The sequence below is a fragment of the Thalassophryne amazonica genome, chromosome 4 (assembly GCF_902500255.1).
Source record: "Thalassophryne amazonica chromosome 4, fThaAma1.1, whole genome shotgun sequence".
Taxonomy (NCBI): Eukaryota; Metazoa; Chordata; class Actinopteri; order Batrachoidiformes; family Batrachoididae; genus Thalassophryne; species Thalassophryne amazonica.
The window spans coordinates 50,844,836-50,868,733 of NC_047106.1; the positions used below are offsets into that span (position 1 = coordinate 50,844,836).

At 45.7% G+C, this 23,898-nt stretch overlaps 1 protein-coding gene across 1 annotated transcript in view; it reads left to right on the top strand.

Moving 5' to 3' along the window:
* The first annotated feature begins 564 nt into the window (after positions 1–564).
* The window catches only part of LOC117508202 (inositol-tetrakisphosphate 1-kinase-like), a 37,382-nt gene continuing 14,048 nt past the window's right edge, over positions 565–23,898 (top strand). The window contains exons 1-4 of the mRNA XM_034167869.1: positions 565–692; positions 13,502–13,526; positions 23,311–23,433; positions 23,565–23,682. Of these exons, the coding sequence (XP_034023760.1) occupies positions 610–692; positions 13,502–13,526; positions 23,311–23,433; positions 23,565–23,682 (349 nt within the window). The 5' untranslated portion in view covers positions 565–609. The remainder of the gene's footprint in view (positions 693–13,501; positions 13,527–23,310; positions 23,434–23,564; positions 23,683–23,898) is intronic.

A 23,898-nucleotide genomic window follows, 5' to 3' on the forward strand; every position in this document is an offset into this window, starting at 1 on the left:
TTTTGACAAGCTATAATAGTTTTTTTTTTTTTTTTTTATCTTTTCCAGCACTTTAAAAGCCGTCTCACCAACTTGGTACAAGCGTCCGTCCGGTGAAAAAATGGTGATGTGTCGGTCGAAACCGGCGTTGGAACCGCGAGACATTTTCCTCCTGAAGTTGGCTTGTCGGTTATATCTGAAAGATAACTCTGTTCTCTTGGCTGTTAAGGAAATAGCATTCTTTTTTTCAAGCACTGCGCTGTAATGGCGTTTACTTCCGTGTGTTATCTATTTTGTTTTTGTTTTTTTTTACTTTCTCTTTCGTTTGTCCTTCGTCGGGCTGCGTCCCATTTCTCTTATTTACTTACTACTCTCCCTTTATTGGCTTCCTCTGCACCTGTGGACGAATCACGAGTGTCGGAAACGTCAGTAAAGGAGAGGGTTGAGCATCTTCTGTGAGTATGTGTATGTGTGTGTTTGTGAGTCTGTGTGTCATTGGGCAGCAGGACACACACACACACCACACACACACACACACACACACACCACACACACACACACACACACACACACACACCACACACACACACACACACACACACACATACATACACACACATACACAGTCAAATGTCAGGTCGCAGGGTTGGCTTCTGTCTCAGCGATAAGAAACGCAGGAGGATGAACCTTGACATTTTTGCAGAGTTATGTGCGTAAGTTGTACCTTTATAGCTGTTTGTTTTTCTAGACTGTAGAAGAATTATCTGCTTCTTCAAGCTGGGGACCCACAGGGTCATAATCCCCATAATGGAGATTATTTTAAAGGATAAATTCACTTTTTATTCTAGCTGAAGAGTTTTCACCTTTAACAATTGTTCTGTATGAGAGAAAATACTTTTTTCCACAAATTACTTAAAAGGAAATACATAGTTATCAGCAGTTCTTCGAATGAACTCAAACCTTGTGTTTCCAAACCTCAAAATGCATAGCGCTGTTATTAATGCATTATTACATGTTTTGACTATACATATATATGTATATATATTGTTTGTGATACACTTCAGTCTTTGTCAGTGTTGTATAGTAACGAAGTAAAAATACTTCACTACTGTACTTAAGTACGTTTTGGGAGACTTTGTACTTTACTTGAGTTTTTTTAATTCAGCTTACTTTTACTTTACTTCACTACATTTCCAACCTTAATTGCATACTTCTACTCCGATACATTTTCTAATGCGCCATGCCGTTACTCGTTACAAAAACACACACACACACACACACACACACACACACACACACACACACACACACACACACACACACACACACACACACACACACACACACACACGAAAAAAAGTTGTGTTTTCACCCAGAAACACCACTGATTACTAGTGACTGCAACGAAGTCAGGCTGATTTGTCATGAGGCATGTCCGGTAGGCTTTTTTGCAGTTGCGCACTTGGGGGGTGTTTGTCAGGAAAATGATAATTTCTCTACATTGATTACAGACCTGCAGCGGGTCTGTAATCAACTTTTCTGCAGCGCGACTTTGCTTTGAACCTTAAACCAATCGAAGCAGTGATTCGCAGATCGAAGCAGTGCTTCGACCTACGATTCGTGGGTTCGTTTATCGCTTTATCCTAATTTTTCCCCGCTAAAACCCTGAAGAGCATATCTATGTGAGTAATATTTAATATTTTTATGTTAAACCGACTTGTTATGGTCTTCTGAAACAGCTGATAGATGTATTTTATAACTTAAAAACAGGACCGATGCTAACGCGTTAGCATGTCTATGGCGTTTTCAATGTTAGTTAGCATTAAGCTGTTCGCATCAGCCCGTTTGTGTTGATTTGTTTTCTGTATAATTAATGGCTCAGCGTTCGTTGTCTTAAAAGAGTCAAATTGTAATTTTTTTAAATTTATTTTTATTTATATATTAATAATAATAGCAAAAACAATAATAGTCTACATAATAGACAATAATAGTCAATAATAATAGACTAATAATGTTACAATACAATTTTAGAGAGACAAAAAGAACCTAATGAAACAAAACACAACAGAAAAGATAAACCATGTAACAATGAAAATAAATAAATACATATAGAAATAAATAACTGTTTCCTGTGAACACCTAGTGAGTAGCTTACTCTCGTTTAGGTTTTGAAACCTTGTTTCTGAAGTGTTTTGTGTGATGTGCACAATTTTCAGTATTTTGACTAATACTACCAGTCATTTACACGCCTAGATAAACTTTGTAATATAAAAAATCAGTCCGTTTTTGATTATTAACATTTACTTGTACTTTTACTTTCAATACTTGAGTACATTTAGTTGTACATTACTTGTCATACTTAAGTACAATAAATACTAGATACTTTAAGACTTTTACTTGAGTAGCATTTCAATCCGTGAGTTGAACTTCTACCAAAGTCATTTTTTTAATGGGTATCTGTACTTTTACTTAAGTGTGATTTTCCAGTACTTTATACAACACTGATCTTTATAGGGACTTTTTTTTTTTGGCGGTGATGAAACTGACTCATATCTAGCAGTTAAGACTGACACTAGAGGTGGGCAATACCGGGAATTTTGGTATTGATCCGATACCAAATATATACAGGCCCAGTATCGCCAATATCAATACCGATACCAATACTTTTTCATATTTAAGCGTCATAGATCCAAAGGATCCAAAAGACCTAGGATAGAATTTCGCCAAACATTGTACGCGACAACAAAATACTTTATTATCACAATCAACATTTTTGTTTTAAAAAAATATCACTCAACACAACTTAAAACAAAATCTCCTGAGCTAGAGGGCTGACAAACCACAATACAAGGGTGCGCTGCTCCATGTTGTGTGACACAGCGCAGCGCTACTCTTACAGACAGAGAGTAGACTTTGATGAATCTGCGTGGGCAGCAGTCAGTGCGTGCGGGAGAGAAAAAAAGCTTGAGTATCGATCTTTTTACACCAGGATCGTTCAATATCAATACCAGCATTGGTATTGACATTATCGATATTAGGATTGATCCGCCCACCTCTAACTGACACAGGCTTGTATAATGCGACATCTTTGGAAAAAATACAGCCAGCAGGTTGTGTTTCTTCACATGTTGTAGCACTGATGCGCCATTGTTAAAATTTGCACAACAGATTCAATGTCCACTTCTGCTCTTTACCTCCACCAAGGAAGTACTGTTTTCACCCGTGCTTGTCTGTCTGTTTGCAGGATAACTGAAAACATAATTAATGAATTTCAAAGAAACTTGGTGAGCATATAGAACATAGAAAAAGAAATAAGTGATTCAATTGTGGAGGTGATTGCGGCTATATTCTAGAACTGGGATGCAGAAAAATGTTTGGCACATAGCATCATTTACAGTAACTCACAAATTTGGGAAAGGATGTTGACGTAGTTTGGTAAGCAGATGGATAATGTCTGAGAAAATGAGGGATTTTATTTTGAATTGATCCAAAACATATTTTAGATCCTAGATTTTAGTCTTAATTCATTTATATAGTAGCACCAATAGCACTGTCAGCACTAATTAGCTGGTATCCGTAGCTTGGTGACATTAATTTCCCTGATGGTGAAAGAGTTACTAAGGCAGTGTGTAGGTCATATTTTGCTCTACCCACACACAGGCCACCCATGATGAAAACCACCACCACCCAGTCCTGCAAAAATATGCTTTCATCACACATGCATACTAAAGTTATTCTGTTAGCCTTAGCTAACAGAAAACCTACAAAGGTTATAGCAGACGTCACCCCCACTGACTCCAGTCTGCTAGAGGTTTCCTAATCTAATAATAAATAATTAAAAAACACTGTGAGAGTTTGTCTTCAACATTGACACTGCTGTCCTTGCTCATGGGCTGGGTAAGGTGTAGACCTTAATGCTGCATTTACACATAGGCAAGACGCGTTATGAATGTCATATTTGCGTCATTCTTGGCACATTCCTGACATTCTTAACGTGACTTAAACGCATCTGAATAGGTTTTTAATAAAGCGTGTTGGTGCGTGATATTCGTGATTTTTGTGGAGCGTGTTTTTGGCTGTCAAAAAAATCACCACCCTCATTTCGCCTCATGTCGTGGAGGTTGTAACTGAGCGTGTTGATCCGTCTTGATTGGTGTTGATCCTTAATAGAGCGTGACAGCGTTCTTCTCTGACGTGCGCACAATTAAATCCTGCTGCACTGCATTCATTTTCATTGCTGCAGTATGCTGAAGGACAGTGACACCAAGTTGGCTAAAAGTCTCGTTAAAATGCTCCTCAGCGTGCTCCTGCAGGTGTTCCACCTGCTGCATGTGCCTGATGTTTGGGAAAATGAGCGAGACGAGAGCCGCGTGGAGCCACAGATTTGGCTCTCTCAGTCTTCTCTGTGCGCCACTCCATGGCACAAAGACCAACTAAGAATGCAGTCACAAAGTTCATCTGCTGTGGATTTAAAGGAGCAAACTGGAGCAATCTGAATTGTTCAGCAGCTGATGGATGAATATGGGGGTGTGTGTGGAGACAATTCGCCTCATTCATAGTGTGACAGAACTTATTGATGCGCTGTTACGCAGAAACTTATTCTTGACCATGCATAATGGTTCCTGATAATTATCCAGCAACATGTGCCATTAATCGTAACGCTTGGTAACAGGTTGCAGCAGTTCCTGAGGACACCTGACGCCGCTGCCTCAAATCACCACATTCGTGATCATTGGCCAAGAATGTATACTTTGTGGCATTTGTGACTTGTCATCGTTACTCCCTGTTATGAATTGAACCAAATTTATGTTCTGCTATACTCAACAAAAATATAAATGCAACACTTTTGGTTTTGCTCCCATTTTGTATGAGATGAACTCAAAGATCTAAAACTTTTTCCACATACACTGTTGGGAAGGTGTCGTAACACGGACCCACAACAGGGGGCGCTAATGAACGGACAATGGATAAGGGAAGGAGTAACAATTTAATGTTGCACAAGAACACAACGTAAATAAACAAAGGTACTGCCAATCACACACAAGAGGATTGCGGGCAGGCTCGAAGATAGGAGACCTCAGATGAACGAAGAGCCGGGACCCACACCGCTTCTACCACCAACGGCCTGAAGAACACCGAAGCCGCCAAGCCCCGAGTCCCCAGGTGGTCTCTGTCCTCCGTTGTCGGCCCTGGTACTGCTGGCAGAAAAAAAACAGAAGGTAGTGAGTGTGAATCCTCACACCCAGCAACCTTGATTATTGATTCTTGTGGAGGGAGAGCCTCCACCTCCAATCATACACACGTGCAGCTCCGAAATCCAGTCAAGGAAATACCACCAGGAAAAAACAGCTGCAAAACAGATCAGATTATTATTTGACGTATAAGTCAGCAGAGAGATTACCTTGTATCGTAGGAGATTTCTCGGCGAGGAGGTGGAGTCGCCACCCGGCCTTTATGGTGATGGTGATGATGAGATGATGAGTGACAGCTGGTGTTGAGGATGATTGACGGCTGTCACTCCCAGTGGTTCTGGCGCCCTCTTGTGCTTGAAGCCCGCACTCCAAGCAGGGCGCCATCCGGTGGTGGTGAGCCAGCAGTACCTCCTCTTCGGCGGCCCACACAACAGGACCCCCCCCTCAACGGGCGCCTCCTGGCGCCCGACCAGGCTTGTCCGGGTGTCGGTGGTAGAAATCGACCAGAAGGGCCGGGTCCAGGATGAAGCTCCTCTTCACCCAGGAGCGTTCCTCGGGTCCGTAACCCTCCCAGTCCACCAAGTACTGAAAGCCCCGACCCATCCGACGGACGTCCAGGAGCCGACGAACGGTCCATGCCGGCTCCCCGTCGATGATCCGGGCAGGAGGTGGGTCGGGTCCGGGGGAGCAGAGCGGTGAGGTGTGGTATGGCTTGAGTTTGGAAACATGAAAAACCGGATGGATCCGCAGTGAAGCCGGGAGAGTTAGCTTCACTGCGGCCGGACTGAGGATCTTGGCGATGGGGAACGGCCCGATGAAGCGGTCCTTGAGTTTGTGGGAGGTCACCTGGAGCGGGATATCTTTGGTGGATAGCCACACCTCCTGCCCTGGTTGGTATGTAGGGGCCGGGGAACGCCGGCGGTCTGCATGGGCCTTGGCCCTCGTCCGGGCCTGCAACAGGGCAGAGCGGGCGGCCCGCCACACCCGGCGGCACCTCCGCAGGTGGGCCTGGATCGAGGGTACCCCGACCTCTCCCTCCACAAGTGGGAACAACGGAGGCTGGTAGCCCAGACACGCTTCAAAGGGGGAGAGGCCGGTGGCAGAGGATACTTGGCTGTTGTGAGCGTACTCGATCCAGGCCAGATGGTTACTCCAGGCCGCCGGGTGAGCGGAGGTGACACAACGAAGAGCCTGTTCAAGTTCCTGGTTCGCCCGCTCTGCCTGGCCGTTCGTCTGTGGGTGGTACCCGGACGAGAGACGCACGGTGGCCCCCAGTTCCTTACAAAAACTCCTCCAGACCTGCGAGGAAAACTGGGGACCACGATCCGAGACGATGTCCGACGGTATCCCATGCAGACGCACGACGTGGTGAACCAGGAGGTCTGCCGTCTCCTGGGCCGTTGGGAGCTTCGGGAGGGCCACGAAGTGGGCCGCCTTGGAGAACCGGTCCACTATCGTCAGTATGGCGGTGTTGCCCTGGGACGGCGGGAGGCCCGTGACGAAGTCCAGACCGATGTGGGACCAGGGGCGATGAGGCACAGGCAGGGGTTGGAGGAGACCCCTGGTCTTGCGATGGTCCGCCTTGCCCCTGGCACAGGTGGTGCAGGCCTGGACGTAGTCCCGGACGTCGGCTTCCAGTGACGCCCACCAGAAGCGCTGCTGGACTACTGCCACGGTCCTACGCACTCCAGGATGACAGGAGAGCTTGGATCCGTGGCAGAAGTCCAAGACGGCAGCCCTAGCCTCTGGTGGAACGTAGAGTCTATTCTTCGGACCGTTTCCCGGGTCCGGGTTCTTAGTCTGGGCCTCCCGGACGATCTCCTCCACGTCCCAGGTGAGGGTAGCCACGACAGTGGACTCGGGAAGGATGGTGTCGATGGGGTCCGACAACCCGACCTTGGCTTCCTCTTCGTGCACCCGGGACAATGCATCGGATCGTTGATTTTTGGTCCCGGGGCGGTAGGTGATCCGGAAGTCAAAGCGTGCGAAGAACAGGGACCAGCGGGCTTGCCTGGGGTTCAGCCGCTTGGCGGTCCGGATGTACTCCAGGTTCCGGTGGTCCGTAAAAACCGTGAAAGGCCCCGTAGCCCCCTCCAACAGGTGTCTCCACTCTTCTAGAGCCTCCTTCACCGCGAGGAGTTCTCGATTGCCCACGTCATAGTTCCGTTCAGCGGGGGTCAACCTGCGGGAAAAGTAGGCACAAGGATGGAGAACCTTATCGGACTCCCCGCTCTGGGACAGCACGGCTCCTATTCCTGAGTCTGAGGCGTCCACCTCTACTACAAACTGGCGAGTAGGATCAGGCTGCACCAGAACTGGAGCAGATGAAAACCGGCGTTTCAACTCCCTAAACGCGGCCTCGCACCGGTCCGACCAGGTGAAGGGGACTTTGGTGGAGGTCAGGGCGGTCAGGGGGCTAACGACCTGACTGTAACCCTTAATGAACCTCCTGTAGAAGTTTGCGAAGCCGAGGAACTGTTGCAGCTTCCTACGGCTCGTTGGTTGGGGCCAATCCCTCACCGCCGCAACCTTGGCCGGATCCGGGGCGACGGAGTTGGAGGAGATGATAAACCCCAAGAAGGACAGAGAAGTGCGGTGAAACTCACACTTCTCGCCCTTCACAAACAGCCGGTTTTCTAACAACCGCTGTAGGACCTGACGTACATGCCGGACATGGGTCTCAGGATCCGGGGAAAAGATGAGTATATCATCCAGATACACGAAGACAAACCGGTGCAGGAAGTCCCGCAGGACGTCATTAACCAAGGCTTGGAACGTCGCGGGGGCGTTAGTGAGACCGAACGGCATGACCAGGTACTCAAAATGACCCAACGGGGTGTTAAACGCCGTCTTCCATTCATCTCCCTTCCGGATCCGAACTAGATGGTACGCATTCCTAAGATCGAGTTTGGTGAATATTTTGGCTCCATGCAGGGGTGTGAACACCGAATCCAAGAGGGGCAATGGGTATCGATTGCGAACCGTGATCTCGTTCAATCCCCTGTAATCGATGCATGGACGAAGTCCGCCGTCTTTCTTGCCCACAAAAAAGAAACCAGCACCCATCGGGGAGGTGGAGTTCCGGATCAACCCGGCGGCCAAGGAGTCCCGGATGTAGGTTTCCATTGATTCGCGTTCCGGACGTGAGAGATTGTACAGCCTACTGGACGGGAACTCACTGCCCGGAACCAAATCGATGGCACAATCGTACGGTCGGTGTGGTGGAAGGGCGAGCGCCAGATCTTTGCTGAAGACGTCAGCCAGATCATGGTACTCCCCTGGCACCGCCGTCAGATTGGGAGGGGTCTTAACCTCCTCCTTAGCCGTCATTCCGGGGGGAACCGAGGATCCTAAACACTCCCGGTGGCAGGTTTCGCTCCACTGCACCACGACCCCAGACGGCCAATCGATCCGGGGATTGTGCTTCACCATCCAAGGAAAACCCAAAATCACTCGGGAGGTAGAAGATGTCACGTAAAACACTATCTCCTCCCGGTGATTCCCAGACACAACCAAGGTCACAGGCTGGGTCCGGTGTGTGATTAGCGGGAGTAGAGTGCCATCTAGTGCCCGTACCTTCAAGGGCGAAGGCAGAGCCACTAGGGGGAGCCCCACTTCCTTTGCCCATCTGCTATCCAACAGATTCCCTTCGGACCCGGTGTCCACCAGTGCTGGGGCGTGAAGGGTTAAATCCCCACTCAGGATTACCACTGGGATTCGTGCTGATTTGCGGGAACTTCCCGTGCACATGTTATGGCCCACCCTTAGCCCAGTGTCTAAAGGACGGGCGTTGGTGTTTGACCGTTTGGGGCAGTCTTTTAACAGGTGCTCACATGAGCCACAGTAAAAACATTCCCCGCGGGCCAGTCTCCTTTGTTTAATATCTGATCTCACTTTAGCCCTGCTCGTGTCCATAGCTTCGTCAGCAGGGGGAGCTGTTGCCACACGGAGCCCACCGGCAATGGAGCGTGAGGACGACGTCACCCCGTCAGACCCGGAAGAGAGAGGGACGGCTTGTGCCCGGCCACGCCCCCCGGCCTGCTCCCGACGGTGTTCATTCAAACGGTTGTCTAAGCGTATAACCAGAGTGACAAGCCTGTCGAATGTCTGCGGTTCGTCCTTAGCCAGTAAATGCTCCTTCAGTACTGGAGACAGTCCGCTTATGAAGGCGGCGCGGAGCGCGACGTCATTCCAACCCGACCTCGCAGCCGCGATGCGGAAGTCGACAGCGTAATCGGCCGCGCTCCGACGCCCCTGTCTCAGTGACAGCAGCACGGTCGAGGCGGTCTCGCCTCTGTTGGGATGATCAAACACCTGTTTGAATTCCCGTATAAACCCAGCGTATGACGTCAGAAGCCATGACTGCTGTTCCCAGAGCGCTGTAGCCCAAGCGCGTGCCTCACCTCGAAGCAGATTAATTACATAAGCCACCCGGGTGGCGTCTGCCGCGTACATGACTGGACGCTGTGCAAAAACGAGCGAACACTGCATCAAGAAGTCTGCGCACGTCTCCACACAGCCTCCGTACGGTTCAGGAGGACTTATGTAAGCTTCAGGGGACGGTGGGGGGGGTAGTTGAACGGCCAGTGGAACATCTACATTAGGCCCCGGACCAGCAGGAGGAGACACTGCAGCGACGCTTGGCTCGCGTGCTTCCACTCTGGCGGTGAGAGCCTCCATCCTCTGATTGAGGCTTGCATTTTGCTCAGTTACCAGCTGTAACTGAGCAGTGAAAGCGGTAAGGATTTGCTGCAGATCACTTACCACGCCTCCTGCTGACGCCTGCGCTCCCTGTTCTCCCATTGGCTGTTCAAGCTGTGGTTGACGCCCCTCGGGATCCATGACGAATGGCCGAGAAATCCTGTTGGGAAGGTGTCGTAACACGGACCCACAACAGGGGGCGCTAATGAACGGACAATGGATAAGGGAAGGAGTAACAATTTAATGTTGCACAAGAACACAACGTAAAATAAACAAAGGTACTGCCAATCACACACAAGAGGATTGCGGGCAGGCTCGAAGATAGGAGACCTCAGATGAACGAAGAGCCGGGACCCACACCGCTTCTACCACCAACGGCCTGAAGAACACCGAAGCCGCCAAGCCCCGAGTCCCCAGGTGGTCTCTGTCCTCCGTTGTCGGCCCTGGTACTGCTGGCAGAAAAAAAAACAGAAGGTAGTGAGTGTGAATCCTCACACCCAGCAACCTTGATTATTGATTCTTGTGGAGGGAGAGCCTCCACCTCCAATCATACACACGTGCAGCTCCAAAAATCCAGTCAAGGAAATACCACCAGGAAAAAACAGCTGCAAAACAGATCAGATTATTATTTGACGTATAAGTCAGCAGAGAGATTACCTTGTATCGTAGGAGATTTCTCGGCGAGGAGGTGGAGTCGCCACCCGGCCTTTATGGTGATGGTGATGATGAGATGATGAGTGACAGCTGGTGTTGAGGATGATTGACGGCTGTCACTCCCAGTGGTTCTGGCGCCCTCTTGTGCTTGAAGCCCGCACTCCAAGCAGGGCGCCATCCGGTGGTGGTGAGCCAGCAGTACCTCCTCTTCGGCGGCCCACACAACATACACAATATCACCATTTCCCACAAATATTGTTCACAAACCAGTCTAAATCTGTGATAGTGAGCACTTCTCCTTTGCTGAGATAATCCATCCCACCTCACAGGTGTGCCATACCAAGATGCTGATTAGACACCATGATTAGTGCACAGGTGTGCCTTAGACTGTCCACAATAAAAGGCCATTCTGAAAGGTGCAGTTTTGTTTTATTGGGGGGGATACCAGTCAGTATCTGGTGTCACCACCATTTGCCTCATGCAGTGCAACACATCTCCTTCGCATAGAGTTGATCAGGTTGTCAATTGTGGCCTGTGGAATGTTGGTCCACTCCTCTTCAATGGCTGTGCGAAGTTGCTGGATATTGGCAGGAACTGGTACACGCTGTCGTATACGCCGGTCCAGAGCATCCCAAACATGCTCAATGGGTGACATGTCCGGTGAGTATGCCGGCCATGCAAGAACTGGGACATTTTCAGCTTCCAAGAATTGTGTACAGATCCTTGCAACATGGGGCCGTGCATTATCCTGCTGCAACATGAGGTGATGTTCTTGGATGTATGGCACAACAATGGGCCTCAGGATCTCGTCACAGTATCTCTGTGCATTCAAAATGCCATCAGTAAAATGCACCTGTGTTCTTCGTCCATAACAGACGCCTACCCATACCATAACCCCACCGCCACCATGGGCCACTCGATCCACAACATTGACATCAGAAAACCGCTCACCCACACGACGCCACACATGCTGTCTGCCATCTGCCCTGAACAGTGTGAACTGGGATTCATCCGTGAAGAGAACACCTCTCCAACGTGCCAAACGCCAGCGAATGTGAGCATTTGCACACTCAAGTCAGTTACGACGACGAACTGGAGTCAGGTCGAGACCCCGATGAGGACGACGAGCATGCAGATGAGCTTCCCTGAGACGGTTTCTGACAGTTTGTGCAGAAATTCTTTGGTTATGCAAACCGATTGTTTCAGCAGCTGTCCAAGTGGCTGGTCTCAGACGATCTTGGAGGTGAACATGCTGTTGTGTGGCTGGGGTGCCTGGCTGGCTTTTGTTTCTGTTTTCTGTCTTTCCTTCCAGGTGGCATGCATTCAGGACTGAGTGGCTGATGTGTGGCTGAGTTATCAGGACCTCACCCTGATCACCTGAGGCTTGTCATGTGCAGCTCGTCAGGACTCACAGCTGTGGTGCATCTGTATGGATTGGGGCATGGTTGCATTTAAGTCTGGAGTACACAGTGTGTATTTGCCAGAGACTCGACCTTGTGACCAGGCGGGTGAGATCGACGTTTGGAGAACCATCTCATCATTATGGACGCAGAGACCATACCAGGTTTGATGCCATGGTCTGTGAAAGAGGAGGGGTTGAGGTCTCACGCTCGTCAGCGCACTTCCTGAGGTACTTTAGGTTTTGTGACTAACATGAGTACAGTCAGTAGATGTGGTGTCCCTCACACCTTATTATATTGAGCTGTTATGTTAGTCATTTAATCAGCTTCCACTGCAGTGGAGAATTGAACTGGGTGTTCCATGCCTGCAGGGTGGGAAGCTGATTGGTGATTAAGCCAGGAAGTGTTTGCTGATTATGTACACCTTTGAGTGGTCTCTCTGTGTGTGGAGTGGTGGACTCACATTATGGTTTCTTCTTTCACAGACTCGGTTGGTCGCGGCCCCCTGGGGGGTGTCGGCGGGGTCCTTGGGTCCGAACTGTTCTGGCTCCGGACCGTTTGTGCTGCTGGGAGCGCACCGTTTTTCCACCTCGCCAGACCGCGCACTTATTGGTTATTAATTGAGCACTCACTGTTATGTCATTAAATTCTGTTATCCTTTGAACCGTGCTCTGTTTCCTTTATGCTGGGTCCTAATGTCAAACGCTGGGTCGGTGCTCCGACACATAACACATGCTGGATGTGGAGGTCCTGGGCTGGTGTGGTTACACGTGGTCTGCGGTTGTGAGGCTGGTTGGATGTACTGCCAAATTCTCTGAAACTCCTTTGGAGACGGCTTATGGTAGAGAAATGAACATTCAATACAGGAGCAACAGCTCTAGTTGACATTCCTGCTGTCAGCATGCCAATTGCATGCTCCCTCAAATCTTGCGACATCTGTGGCATTGTGCTGTGTGATAAAACTGCACCTTTCAGAGTGGCCTTTTATTGTGGGCAGTCTAAGGCACACCTGTGCACTAATCATGGTGTCTAATCAGCATCTTGATATGGCACACCTGTGAGGTGGGATGGATTATCTCAGCAAAGGAGAAGTGCTCACTATCACAGATTTAGACTGGTTTGTGAACAATATTTGAGGGAAATGGTGATATTGTGTATGTGGAAAAAGTTTTAGATCTTTGAGTTCATCTCATACAAAATGGGAGCAAAACCAAAAGTGTTACGTTTATATTTTTGTTGAGTGTATTTACATTGCTTGATTTTCATTTAATTCTTGCTGTACTGTATGTTCATTAGAGCAACTGGTTAGCAACGCAGACAACTTTACATGGCTTTAGTACAGCCGAGGTGGACACTCCCAAATATGCTTGTGCTATGCATGTTTTGATGGTGTGCCATGGATTGTCAAGATAGGGCCCTTTAAATTTGCTCAGTCTTTTTGTTTTTTACAGAGACCAATGCATGATGCTCCTTTAGGATTTCCAGGGCACATAGAAAAGCTTAAGTTATTGACGCCAAGTGAGGCATTAAAATTATCAATACAATATTAACTTATGACTTTTACTTCTTCAACAGTGGCCACGGAATCGAGGTGGTGGAGGTAAGTGGTTTTTTTTATGTGCAGATGTGTTTTAGCTAATGTCTAACCCTGAAGATTCACATTAAAGGAATGAAGAAGTGCCAGGTGTCTGGGTTGAAGAGGTTATGCCAGTTCTTAAATTTAGACGCGCGCGCGTGTGTGTGTGTGTGTGTGTGTGTGTGTGTGTGTGTGTGTGTGTGTGTGTGTGTGTGTGTGTGTGTGTGTGTAGTCAATAGTAATTATGTTTTAAGGACAAAAATCTGACATTGTGGTGACTCAATTATGATTTCAGGTCAAAAACAGTTTTAGCTATCCGTTAATGTCACAGACAAAATCTTAGACTTGAATTTTGTTGATATTCCATTTCCCCAGTGATTAAGAAAAAAAAAAAATCCAAAACATTTCCCTAAAATATTCAAACCACTGTAATCATTTATGTACATGAAACACAGAAATACGAAGTCTGTTAGAAAAGTATCCGACCTTATTTTTTTTAAAAACCATATAGATTTGAATCTTGTGGGATTGCGTCAGACAACCTTTAACCCTCGTGTGCATGCGTGAGTTTTTTCATGCCTGTCGGTTGTGTCATTCGCCTGTGAGCAGGCTTGGAGTGAGGTGTGGTCCACCCCTCTCATCTATTTTTTATTGCGAATAAATGTCTGAACGATTTGGATCTTTGCTGCATCAATTGTTTTCCAGAAACTGTGAGAGACCTCCAGGTGGACACCGTTTGAAAAATTAATATGGCTTTCAGGGACAATTTTATGGGGATTAAACAGATTACGGGGTGTTACTGCCGCTTTAAGGACGGCCCACAACTGCTGAGAGCGCGGCACTCTCCCAGCCCCCATCGACAGGCTGACACCCCGCTGGAACAACCAGATCATCACGTGAAAGCTTTGTTGATCCGGGACCTCGTCTGACTTTCACAAAAAGGCAGAATATGTGGATATCAGCACTTTTTCCGGCACATTCCACCGTTACAGGAGTTTTTTTCATGGAAAGAAAAGCGGATGGACGTGCCACGGCTCCGTTCATTACACGGGACAAAACCACCTCAGTGTTCGTCTCTCAGGACAGCTTTCAGGTGGATTTCAGACGGATTCCGGTTGCTTTCCAGTCGTGTGAATATCCGATTGTGATTGTGCATGGGCTGGACATGCCAGAACATGTCCCGTGAGGCTTCATCACGGCGTTGCTTTGCGCCGAGCGGCTGCACCGCGACGCGCGGTGGAGCAGCTTCTCTTTCCATGACAAAAACTCCTGTAACAGTGAAATGTGCCGTTGATTTTTAAACTGGACGCTGTCTTGATCCGGTATGTCATCTGACTAGCACAGGAATTGTGAAAAGACATGGACATCAGCACTTTTCCGGCACATTAAGACAGACGCACGGAGGAGTTCCGCGCGTCGCGGTGTAGCCGCTCGGCGCAAAGCAACGCCGTGATGAAGCCTCACGGGACATGTTCTGGCATGTCCAGCTCATGCACAATCACAATCGGATATTCACATGACTGGAAAGCAACCGGAATCCATCTGAAATCCACCTGAAAGCTGTCCTGAGAGACCAACACCGAGGTGGTTTTGTCCCGCGTAATGAATGGAGCCGTGGCGCGTCCCTCCACTTTTCTTTCCATGAAAAAAATTCCTGTAACGGTGGAATGTGCCGGAAAAAGTGCTGATGTCCACATATTCTGACTTTTTGTGAAAAGTCAACAAAGCTTTCACGTTGGAAATGATGTGGTTGTTCCAGCGGGGTGTCAGCCTGTCGATGGGGGCTGGGAGCACGTCGCGCTCTCAGCAGTTGTGGGCCGTCCTTAAAGCGGCAGTAACACCCCGTAATCTGTTTAATCCCCATAAAATTGTCCCTGAAAGCCATATTAATTTTTCGAACGGTGTCCACCTGGAGGTCTCTCACAGTTTCTGGAAAAAAACTGATGCAGCAAAGCTCCAAATCGTTCAGACATTTATTCGCAATAAAAAATAGACGAGAGGGGTGGACCACACCTCACTCCAAGCCTGCTCACAGGCGAATGACGCAACCGACAGGCATGAAAAAACTCACGCATGCACACGAGGGTTCAAACTTGTATGACGCAATCACACGTGATTCAAATTCATATGGTTTTAAAAAAAATAATAAGGTCGGATACTTTTCTAACAGACCTCGTACTCATGTTTCTTTTCAGAGAGAGGCAGAGAGGCAGTAGGTCACTGAACAGGTTATAGTTTGACAGGAGTGAAGTAGCTCAGAATGAGGTGCATGTACAGACACACACACACAGAATGTCAGTTACAGGTGTGGAGAACTGCAGTAACCCTGTCACAGCCACCTGCAGCCACCTCCTGTAATCTGCACGACGTGTTATTGGAAACCTGCTCACAGATTTTACTGCATGAATATTTCTGCAGCAGTCCTGGAGAAGCTGGTTTCACCTTCTTCTACATTATGGTGACGTGTACATGCCTTAAAAGTGGCCAATAAGACATCAAAAACAAAGATCAATAAATTGCAGGGATTGGCTTCTATGTTGTGTTTAACACTATCTGACAATGTTTTAGCAGAAACCTGCTGCTATACGGAGACTTTTGTGACACCTTTCTCTTTTAATCAGGGGTCAAACATGATGCAGTGGAAATACACTGTCTGTAACAGTGGCCCCAACCCCTCTCCTCCCTTTTTTGTCTCTATATGTTCACATTACAAATTGAAGTATATGAAATGAAACTATTTTTTTGTTTTGTTTAGAAAGTTTTCATTCATGCTTGTTATGATTTGTATTGGTATGTGGCCATATGCAGAGCAGCTCTAGTACAGTACATTCACACACAACACAAATCTGATGGGAAAATTAATCAGCTTTGGCATGATCATACTACTCAGAAAAGATCTTGGGCCCTATCTTCACACTGGCACAAAGCAGTGCGTAGCAAAGAGTAAATGCTGTTGATACTGTAGAACCAACATAGTTGCCATTTTCATGCCCAGCGCCCAAGTTGTGTAAGTAGTGAGCATAACTGTGTTAATTTATGTGCCAATGTGCATGTTGGTCTAAAAATGAGGTATGTTCCTGTGTGGCTACACAAGTTACTGCAACGTGTGTGTTGGTTTTTTTTAAATAACTGGGTATTTGTAAAATATGTCTTTTTTTCATTTGTAAGAAAAAAGCATTTGCAAACTGAAAATTCTGTTTGTTAAGTTGTGATACAGCACAACTATGTGATATAACCGGGCGCTATTCACACTGCCATCCAGTAGATGGCAGTGTGAATAGCGCTGATTAAATAGCGCCATCTACTGGATGGCAATGTGAATGCACATTAAAGTACACTGTAGTATCACAAAAGTGAAAGCAAATATAAACAATAATACAACCCCTGGCAATAATTATGGAATCACCGGCCTCTGAGGATGTTCATTCAGTTGTTTAATTTTGTAGAAAATAAGCAGATCACAGACATGACACAAAACTAAAGTCATTTCAAATGGCAGCTTTCTGGCTTTAAGAAACAATGTAAGAAATCAGGGAAAAAAAAATTGTGGCAGTCAGTAACGGTTACTTTTTTAGACCAAGCAGAGGGGAAAAAATATGGAATCACTCAATTCTGAGGAATAAATTATGGAATCACCCTGTAAATTTTCATCCCCAAAACTAACACCTGCATCAAATCAGATCTGTTCGTTAGTCTGCATCTAAAAAGGAGTGATCATCATCGTGTTTCATCACGCAATGTTGCAAAAGATGTTGGTTGTTCACAGTCAGCTGTGTCTAAACTCTGGACCAAATACAAACAACATGGGAAGGTTGTTAAAGGCAAACATACTGGTAGACCAAGGAAGACATCAAAGCATCAAGACAGAAAACTTAAAGCAATATGAGGTCTATTAGAAAAGTATCCGACCTTATTATTTTTTTCAAAAACCATATGGATTTGAATCACGTGTGATTACATCAGACATGCTTGAACCCTCGTGGGCATGAGAGAGTTTTTTCACGCCTGTCGGTTACGTCATTCGCCTGTGGGCAGTCTTTGAGTGAGGAGTGGCCCACCCTCTCGTCCTTTTTTCATTGTTTAGGAATGGCTCAGAGACTGCTGCTTTGTTTGATAAAACTTTTTTCAAAACTATAAGGCACAACTGAGTGGACACCATTCGATAAATTCAGCTGGTTTTTGGTAGAAATTTTAACGGCTGATGAGAGATTTTGGTCTGTAACTGTCGCTTTAAGGACGGCCCATGGCGCCTGACGGCGATCTGCGCTTCGAGGCGGCAGCGTCTCGCCGTTTCAAGTTGAAAACTTCCACATTTCAGGCTCTGTTGATCCAGGAAGTCGTCAGAGAACAGAGAACTTTCAGAAGAAGTCGGCATGAGGAGTTTATTCGGACATTCCATTGTTAACAGACATTTTGTAATGAAAGAACGTGCGGGCAGAGTCGCATGTTGGGCTGGACCTGACCGCGGGGGGTCGCGATAGGAAAAACACCTCCGTTGGAAACCTTAACGGGCAAGTTGGAACATGCCCAAGCTGTTAAACAATTTCTCAGTTACTCACTTGTTGAAAGCCATCAAAAGCCGCCTGAATTTTACAAATGGTTTTCAACACTGAGGTGTTTTTCCTGTCGCAGCGCACATAGATTCGCCGAGTTGTCACGGAAACGACTCGGCGAATTTGCGCGCACGTCTTTCATTACAAAATGTCCTTAAACAGTGGAATGTCCGCATAAAGTCCTCATGCCGGCCTCTTCTGAATCTTCTCTGTTCTCTCACGATGTCCTGGGTGAATTAAGCCTTAAATTAGGATGTTTTCAGGTCGAAACAGGCCGACGACAGCGCCTGGAAGCGCTGCACGACGTCCCGCTGCGTGGGAAGTCCTTACACCGACAGAAACACCCCATAATCTCTCATCAGCCGTTAAACTTTTCACCGAAAACCATCTTAATTTCTCGAATAGTGTCCACTCGGATATTCCTCACAGGTCCAGAAAAAATGTTGATAAAGCAATGCGCGCCGTCTCGAGCAGCGTGTGAAACAAAGGAATTCAGCCGAGAGGGCGGGACCACATCTCATTCCAGGCCTGCCCACAGGGAAATGATGTCACTGACACGCGTGAAAAAACTCACGCATGCGCACGAGGGTTCAAGCATGATTGGTGTAATCGCACGTCATTCAAATCCATATAGTTAAAAAAAAAATAAAAGGGTCGGTTTATTATCTAATAGACCACATATGTCTCAAAAATCGAAAATGCACAACAAAACAAATGAGGAACGAATGGGAGGAAACTGGAGTCAACGTCTGTGACCAAACTGTAAGAAACCGCCTAAAGGAAATGGGATTTACATACAGAAAAGCTAAACGAAAGCCATCATTAACACCTAAACAGAAAAAACAAGGTTACAATGGGCTAAGGAAAAGCAGTCGTGGACTGTGGATGACTGGATGAAAGTCATATTCATTGATGAATAGGGTCAATGTCATGGCCTGCAAATAGTCCGGATCTTAATCAAATTGAACATTTTTGGTGGAAGTTGAATAAAATGGTCCATGACAAGGCTCCAACCTGCAAAGCTGATCTGGCAACAGCAATCAGAGAAAGTTAGAGCCAGATTGATGAAGAGTACTGTCCATGCCTCAGAGACTGCAAGCTGTTACAAAAGCCAGAGGTGGTACAACACAATACTAGTGATGTGTTGGAGCGTTCTTTTGTTTTTCATGATTCCATAATTTTTTCCTCAGAATTGAGTGATTCCATATTTTTTTCCCTCTGCTTGGTCTAAAAAAGTAACCGTTACTGACTGCCACAATTTTTTTTCCCCTGATTTCTTATAGTGTTTCTTAAAGCCAGAAAGTTGCCATTTGAAATTACTTTAGTTTTGTGTCATGTCTGTGATCTGCTTTTTTTCTACAAAATTAAACAACTGAATGAACATCCTCCGAGGCCGGTGATTCCATAATTTTTGCCAGGGGTTGTAGTAAACACTAATGGTAAATATGAATCTTTGACAACTGGCTTGTACCATATTTTTGCAATGAATTTCTTCCTTCCGAGATTCATAGGCAGGAAGCACCAGTGTGGAGGTGCAGCAGGGACGGCGGCTGGGGCAGAGGGACTGTCTGCGCCTGTTGGAATATGGATATTGGGTTATCGGAGAAGCTGTTTTGGAACGAGGAGCTAAAATACTTCACCTCAGGGAGCTGTGGTGGATATCTGCTGCTGCTGTCAATAAGCCGCAATTAACAGCTGAGATGTGGGTTAAAACAGCGCAGCACCCTGTTTTAGCCCACATCTCAGCTGTTTTACTGCCTTTGTACATGGACGTGAAATGTCTCTGCAACATTGTTTTTCACAAGTGACATGAAGACACAGATATATACAGTGAGGATATATACAGTGAGGATATATACAGTGCGATTTTGCAAGTTCTCCCACTTAGAAATCATGGAGGGGTCTGAAACTTTCATCTTAGGTGCATGTCCACTGTGAGAGACATAATCTAAAAAGAAATCTGGAAATCACAATGTATGATTTTTTAATAATTTATTTGTATGTTACTGCTGCAAATAAGTATTTGAACCCCGACCAACCAGCAAGATTCTGGCTCACACAGACCTGTTAATTTTTCTTTAAGAAGCCCTCTTATTCTGTTCTCTTTACCTGTATTAATTGCACCTGTTTGAACTTGTTACCTGAATAAAAGACACCTGTTGACACACTCAATCAATCACACTCCAACCTGTCCACCATAGCCAAGACCAAAGAGCTGTCTAAGGACACCAGGGACAAAATTGTAGACCTGCCCAATGCTGGGATGGACTACAGGACAACAGGCAAGCAGCTTGGTAGAAGACAACAACTGTTATGATTATTTATTAGAAAGTGGAAGAAACACAAGATGGCTGTCATTCTCCCTCGGTCTGGGATTCCATGCAAGATCTCACTTTGTGGGGTAAGGATGATTCTGAGAAAGCTCAGAACTACACAGGAGGACCTGGTCAATGACCTGAAGATTACATTAGTAACACATGATGCTGTCATGGTTTAAAATTCTGCAGGGCAGCAAGGTCCCCCTGCTCAAGCCAGCACATGTCCAGGCCCATTTGAAGTTCACCAGTGACCATCTGGATGATCCAGAGGAGGCATGGGAGAAGGTCATGTAGTCAGATGAGACCAGAATAGAGCTTTTTGGAATCAGCTCCACTTACCATGTTTAGAAGATGAGAACAACCCCAAGAAAACCATCCCAACCATGAAGCATGGGGGTGGAAACATCATACTCTGGGGGTGCTCTTCTGCAAAGGGGACAGGACGATTGCACCGTATTGAAGGGAGGATAGATGGGTCATGTATTGCAAGATTTTGGCAAACAACCTCCTTCCCTCAGTAAGAGCATTGAAGATGGGTCATGGCTGGGTCTTCCAGCATGACAATGACCCCAAACACACAGCCAGGGCAACTAAGGAGGAGCTCCATAAGAAGCATTTCAAGGTCTTGGAGTGGCCTGGCCAGTCTCTAGACCTGAACTCAATAGAAAATATTTGGAGGAAGCTGAAACTCCAAACCTGAAAGATCTAGAGAAGATCTGTATGGAGAAGTGGACCAAAATCCCTGCTACAGTGTGTGAAAACCTGGTGGAAAAACTACAGAAACATTTGATCTCTGTAATTGCAAACAAAGGCTACTGTACCAAATATTAACATTGATTTTCACAGGTGTTCAAATACATATTTCCAGCAGTAACACACAAATAAATAATTTTAAAAAATCATACATTGAGAACTTGCAAAACCGCAGGGTGTTCAAATACTTATTTTCCTCACTGTACACACACACACACACATATATATATATATATATATATATATATACACAACCCCTGGCAATAATTATGGAATCACCGGCCTCGGAGGATGTTCATTCAGTTGTTTAATTTTGTAGAAAAAAAGCAGATCACAGACATGACACAAAACTAAAGTCATTTCAAATGGCAACTTTCTGGCTTTAAGAAACACTATAAGAAATCAGGAAAAAAAATTGTGGCAGTCAGTAACGGTTACTTTTTTAGACCAAGCAGAGGGAAAAAAATATGGAATCACTCAATTCTGAGGAAAAAATTATGGAATCATGAAAAACAAAAGAACGCTCCAACACATCACTAGTATTGTGTTGCACCACCTCTGGCTTTTATAACAGCTTGCAGTCTCTGAGGCATGGACTTAATGAGTGACAAACAGTACTCTTCATCAATCTGGCTCCAACTTTCTCTGATTGTTGTTGCCAGATCAGCTTTGCAGGTTGGAGCCTTGTCATGGACCATTTTCTTCAACTTCCACCAAAGATTTTCAATTGGATTAAGATCCGGACTATTTGCAGTCCATGACATTGACCCTATGTGTCTTTTTGCAAGGAATGTTTCCACAGTTTTTGCTCTATGGCAAGATGCATTATGATCTTGAAAAATGATTTCATCATCCCCAAACATCCTTTCAATTGATGGGATAAGAAAAGTGTCCAAAATATCAGCGTAAACGTGTGCATTTATTGATGATGTAATGACAGCCATCTCCCTGCCTTTACCTGACATGCAGCCCCATATCATCAATGACTGTGGAAATTTACATGTTCTCTTCAGGCAGTCATCTTTATAAATTTCATTGGAACAGCACCAAACAAAAGTTCCAGCATCATCACCTTGCCCAATGCAGATTCGAGATTCATCACTGAATATAACTTTCATCCAGTCATCCACAGTCCACGATTGCTTTTCCTTAGCCCATTGTAACCTTGTTTTTTTCTGTTTAGGTGTTAATGATGGCTTTCATTTAGCTTTTCTGCATTTAAATCCCATTTCCTTTAGGCGATTTCTTACAACATCCTCCGAGGCCGGTGATTCCATAATTATTGCCAGGGGTTGTATATATATATATGTATATATATATATATATATATATATATATATGTATATATATATATATATATATATATATATATACACATATATATATGTATATATACATATATAATTTTTTTTTTCACACTTATATACAACACTTATAAGCGTTTTGTTTTGATTTCAACAGGCAGCGTTTATGACTAATGGCTGTGCAGGTGCACTTAATCTTTTTACCGTATCTGTGACTACATGAAACTTTACACTTGTCAAACAAGTCATCACACGACATCACACTTATGTAAACTTTGGAATTAATCTGTGGCTCCATTCTTAACGTTAACAGCTACATTCCATTGAAGCACACTCTGGGACTTCTCTAAAAGCTACGTCACCGCTGTCGGAAACACACGAGTATTCACGAGTACTCACAAGTACTTTGTTTCAGAAGTCTCCGTAGCTGTTTGTTGTGAATGCCATATACTTTGAAACTGGTCATGGAAGTGCACAAAGTAATCCCGGTGTATGATCAGATGGTCAATAACAGCCTGAATCTAAATTGTTATGATTGCGGTGCGACATGTCCTTTAAGTAGCTTAGTGACTTGATGACAAGTGGGTGTTTTCGGGCCTCATTTGTCCTTCCTTCCTATGTTGCATCTGTTTTGCTCACGCTCCATCCCTTTGCCCATTGATGGGTTGCCCAGGAGTTCTGAGGAGTTAGGCACTGCCAGAACCAACCCACATGGGCTTCACCCCTCCCAGAGGGTTTGTCCATGAGTCTATGTAGGTGACCCATTTGAAAGCTGCCACTGACTTTTATTTGTGATTGCTGGTCAGAGTTTGATAAAGATGATTTAGGTTGTGTCCCCACGCTCTGTTGCACTCCCCAACCACATATAATTCTGTTGCAGATTGACCTCACTCAGCCGCTGGCACCTCAGGGGCCCTTTGATGTCATTGTTCACAAGCTTTCTGATGTCATTGTGGAAGCCACACATGACAGCCAATCACAGCAGCTCCTGTCTAACTTTCAAGTAACATTGCACTGACTTATTATTTTAATAATTATTATTTAAGTATTACATATTTAACATAGTGGTATGCATTTATTAGTTCAACATTTGATGCAGGGATACAGATGTTATTGTCTGTGTTTAAATTATAGAATTATGTGTCAGCTCATCCCAGTACAGTTCTACTGGACCCCCTTCCTGCCATGACCCGGCTGCTAGACCGTTTTGTGTCCTATGGGATCATGAGCAAACTGCACTATTCACTCAGAGGTAAGTTGCTACTTCAGGTTAGTTGGTTGGTCATCAGATAAAAGGATAGATGGGTGATATTGATGCCAGACTGGGAAATTATGTTACAGCAGCAACTTACCAGGCATAACAAAATATAATACAGAACACAATATTAAAGTACCCTCAACCGTATGAGCATGTAATCAATGAAAGAGTGTGTAGAAAAAAATGTGACCTTTTGACCACTTAAAATAG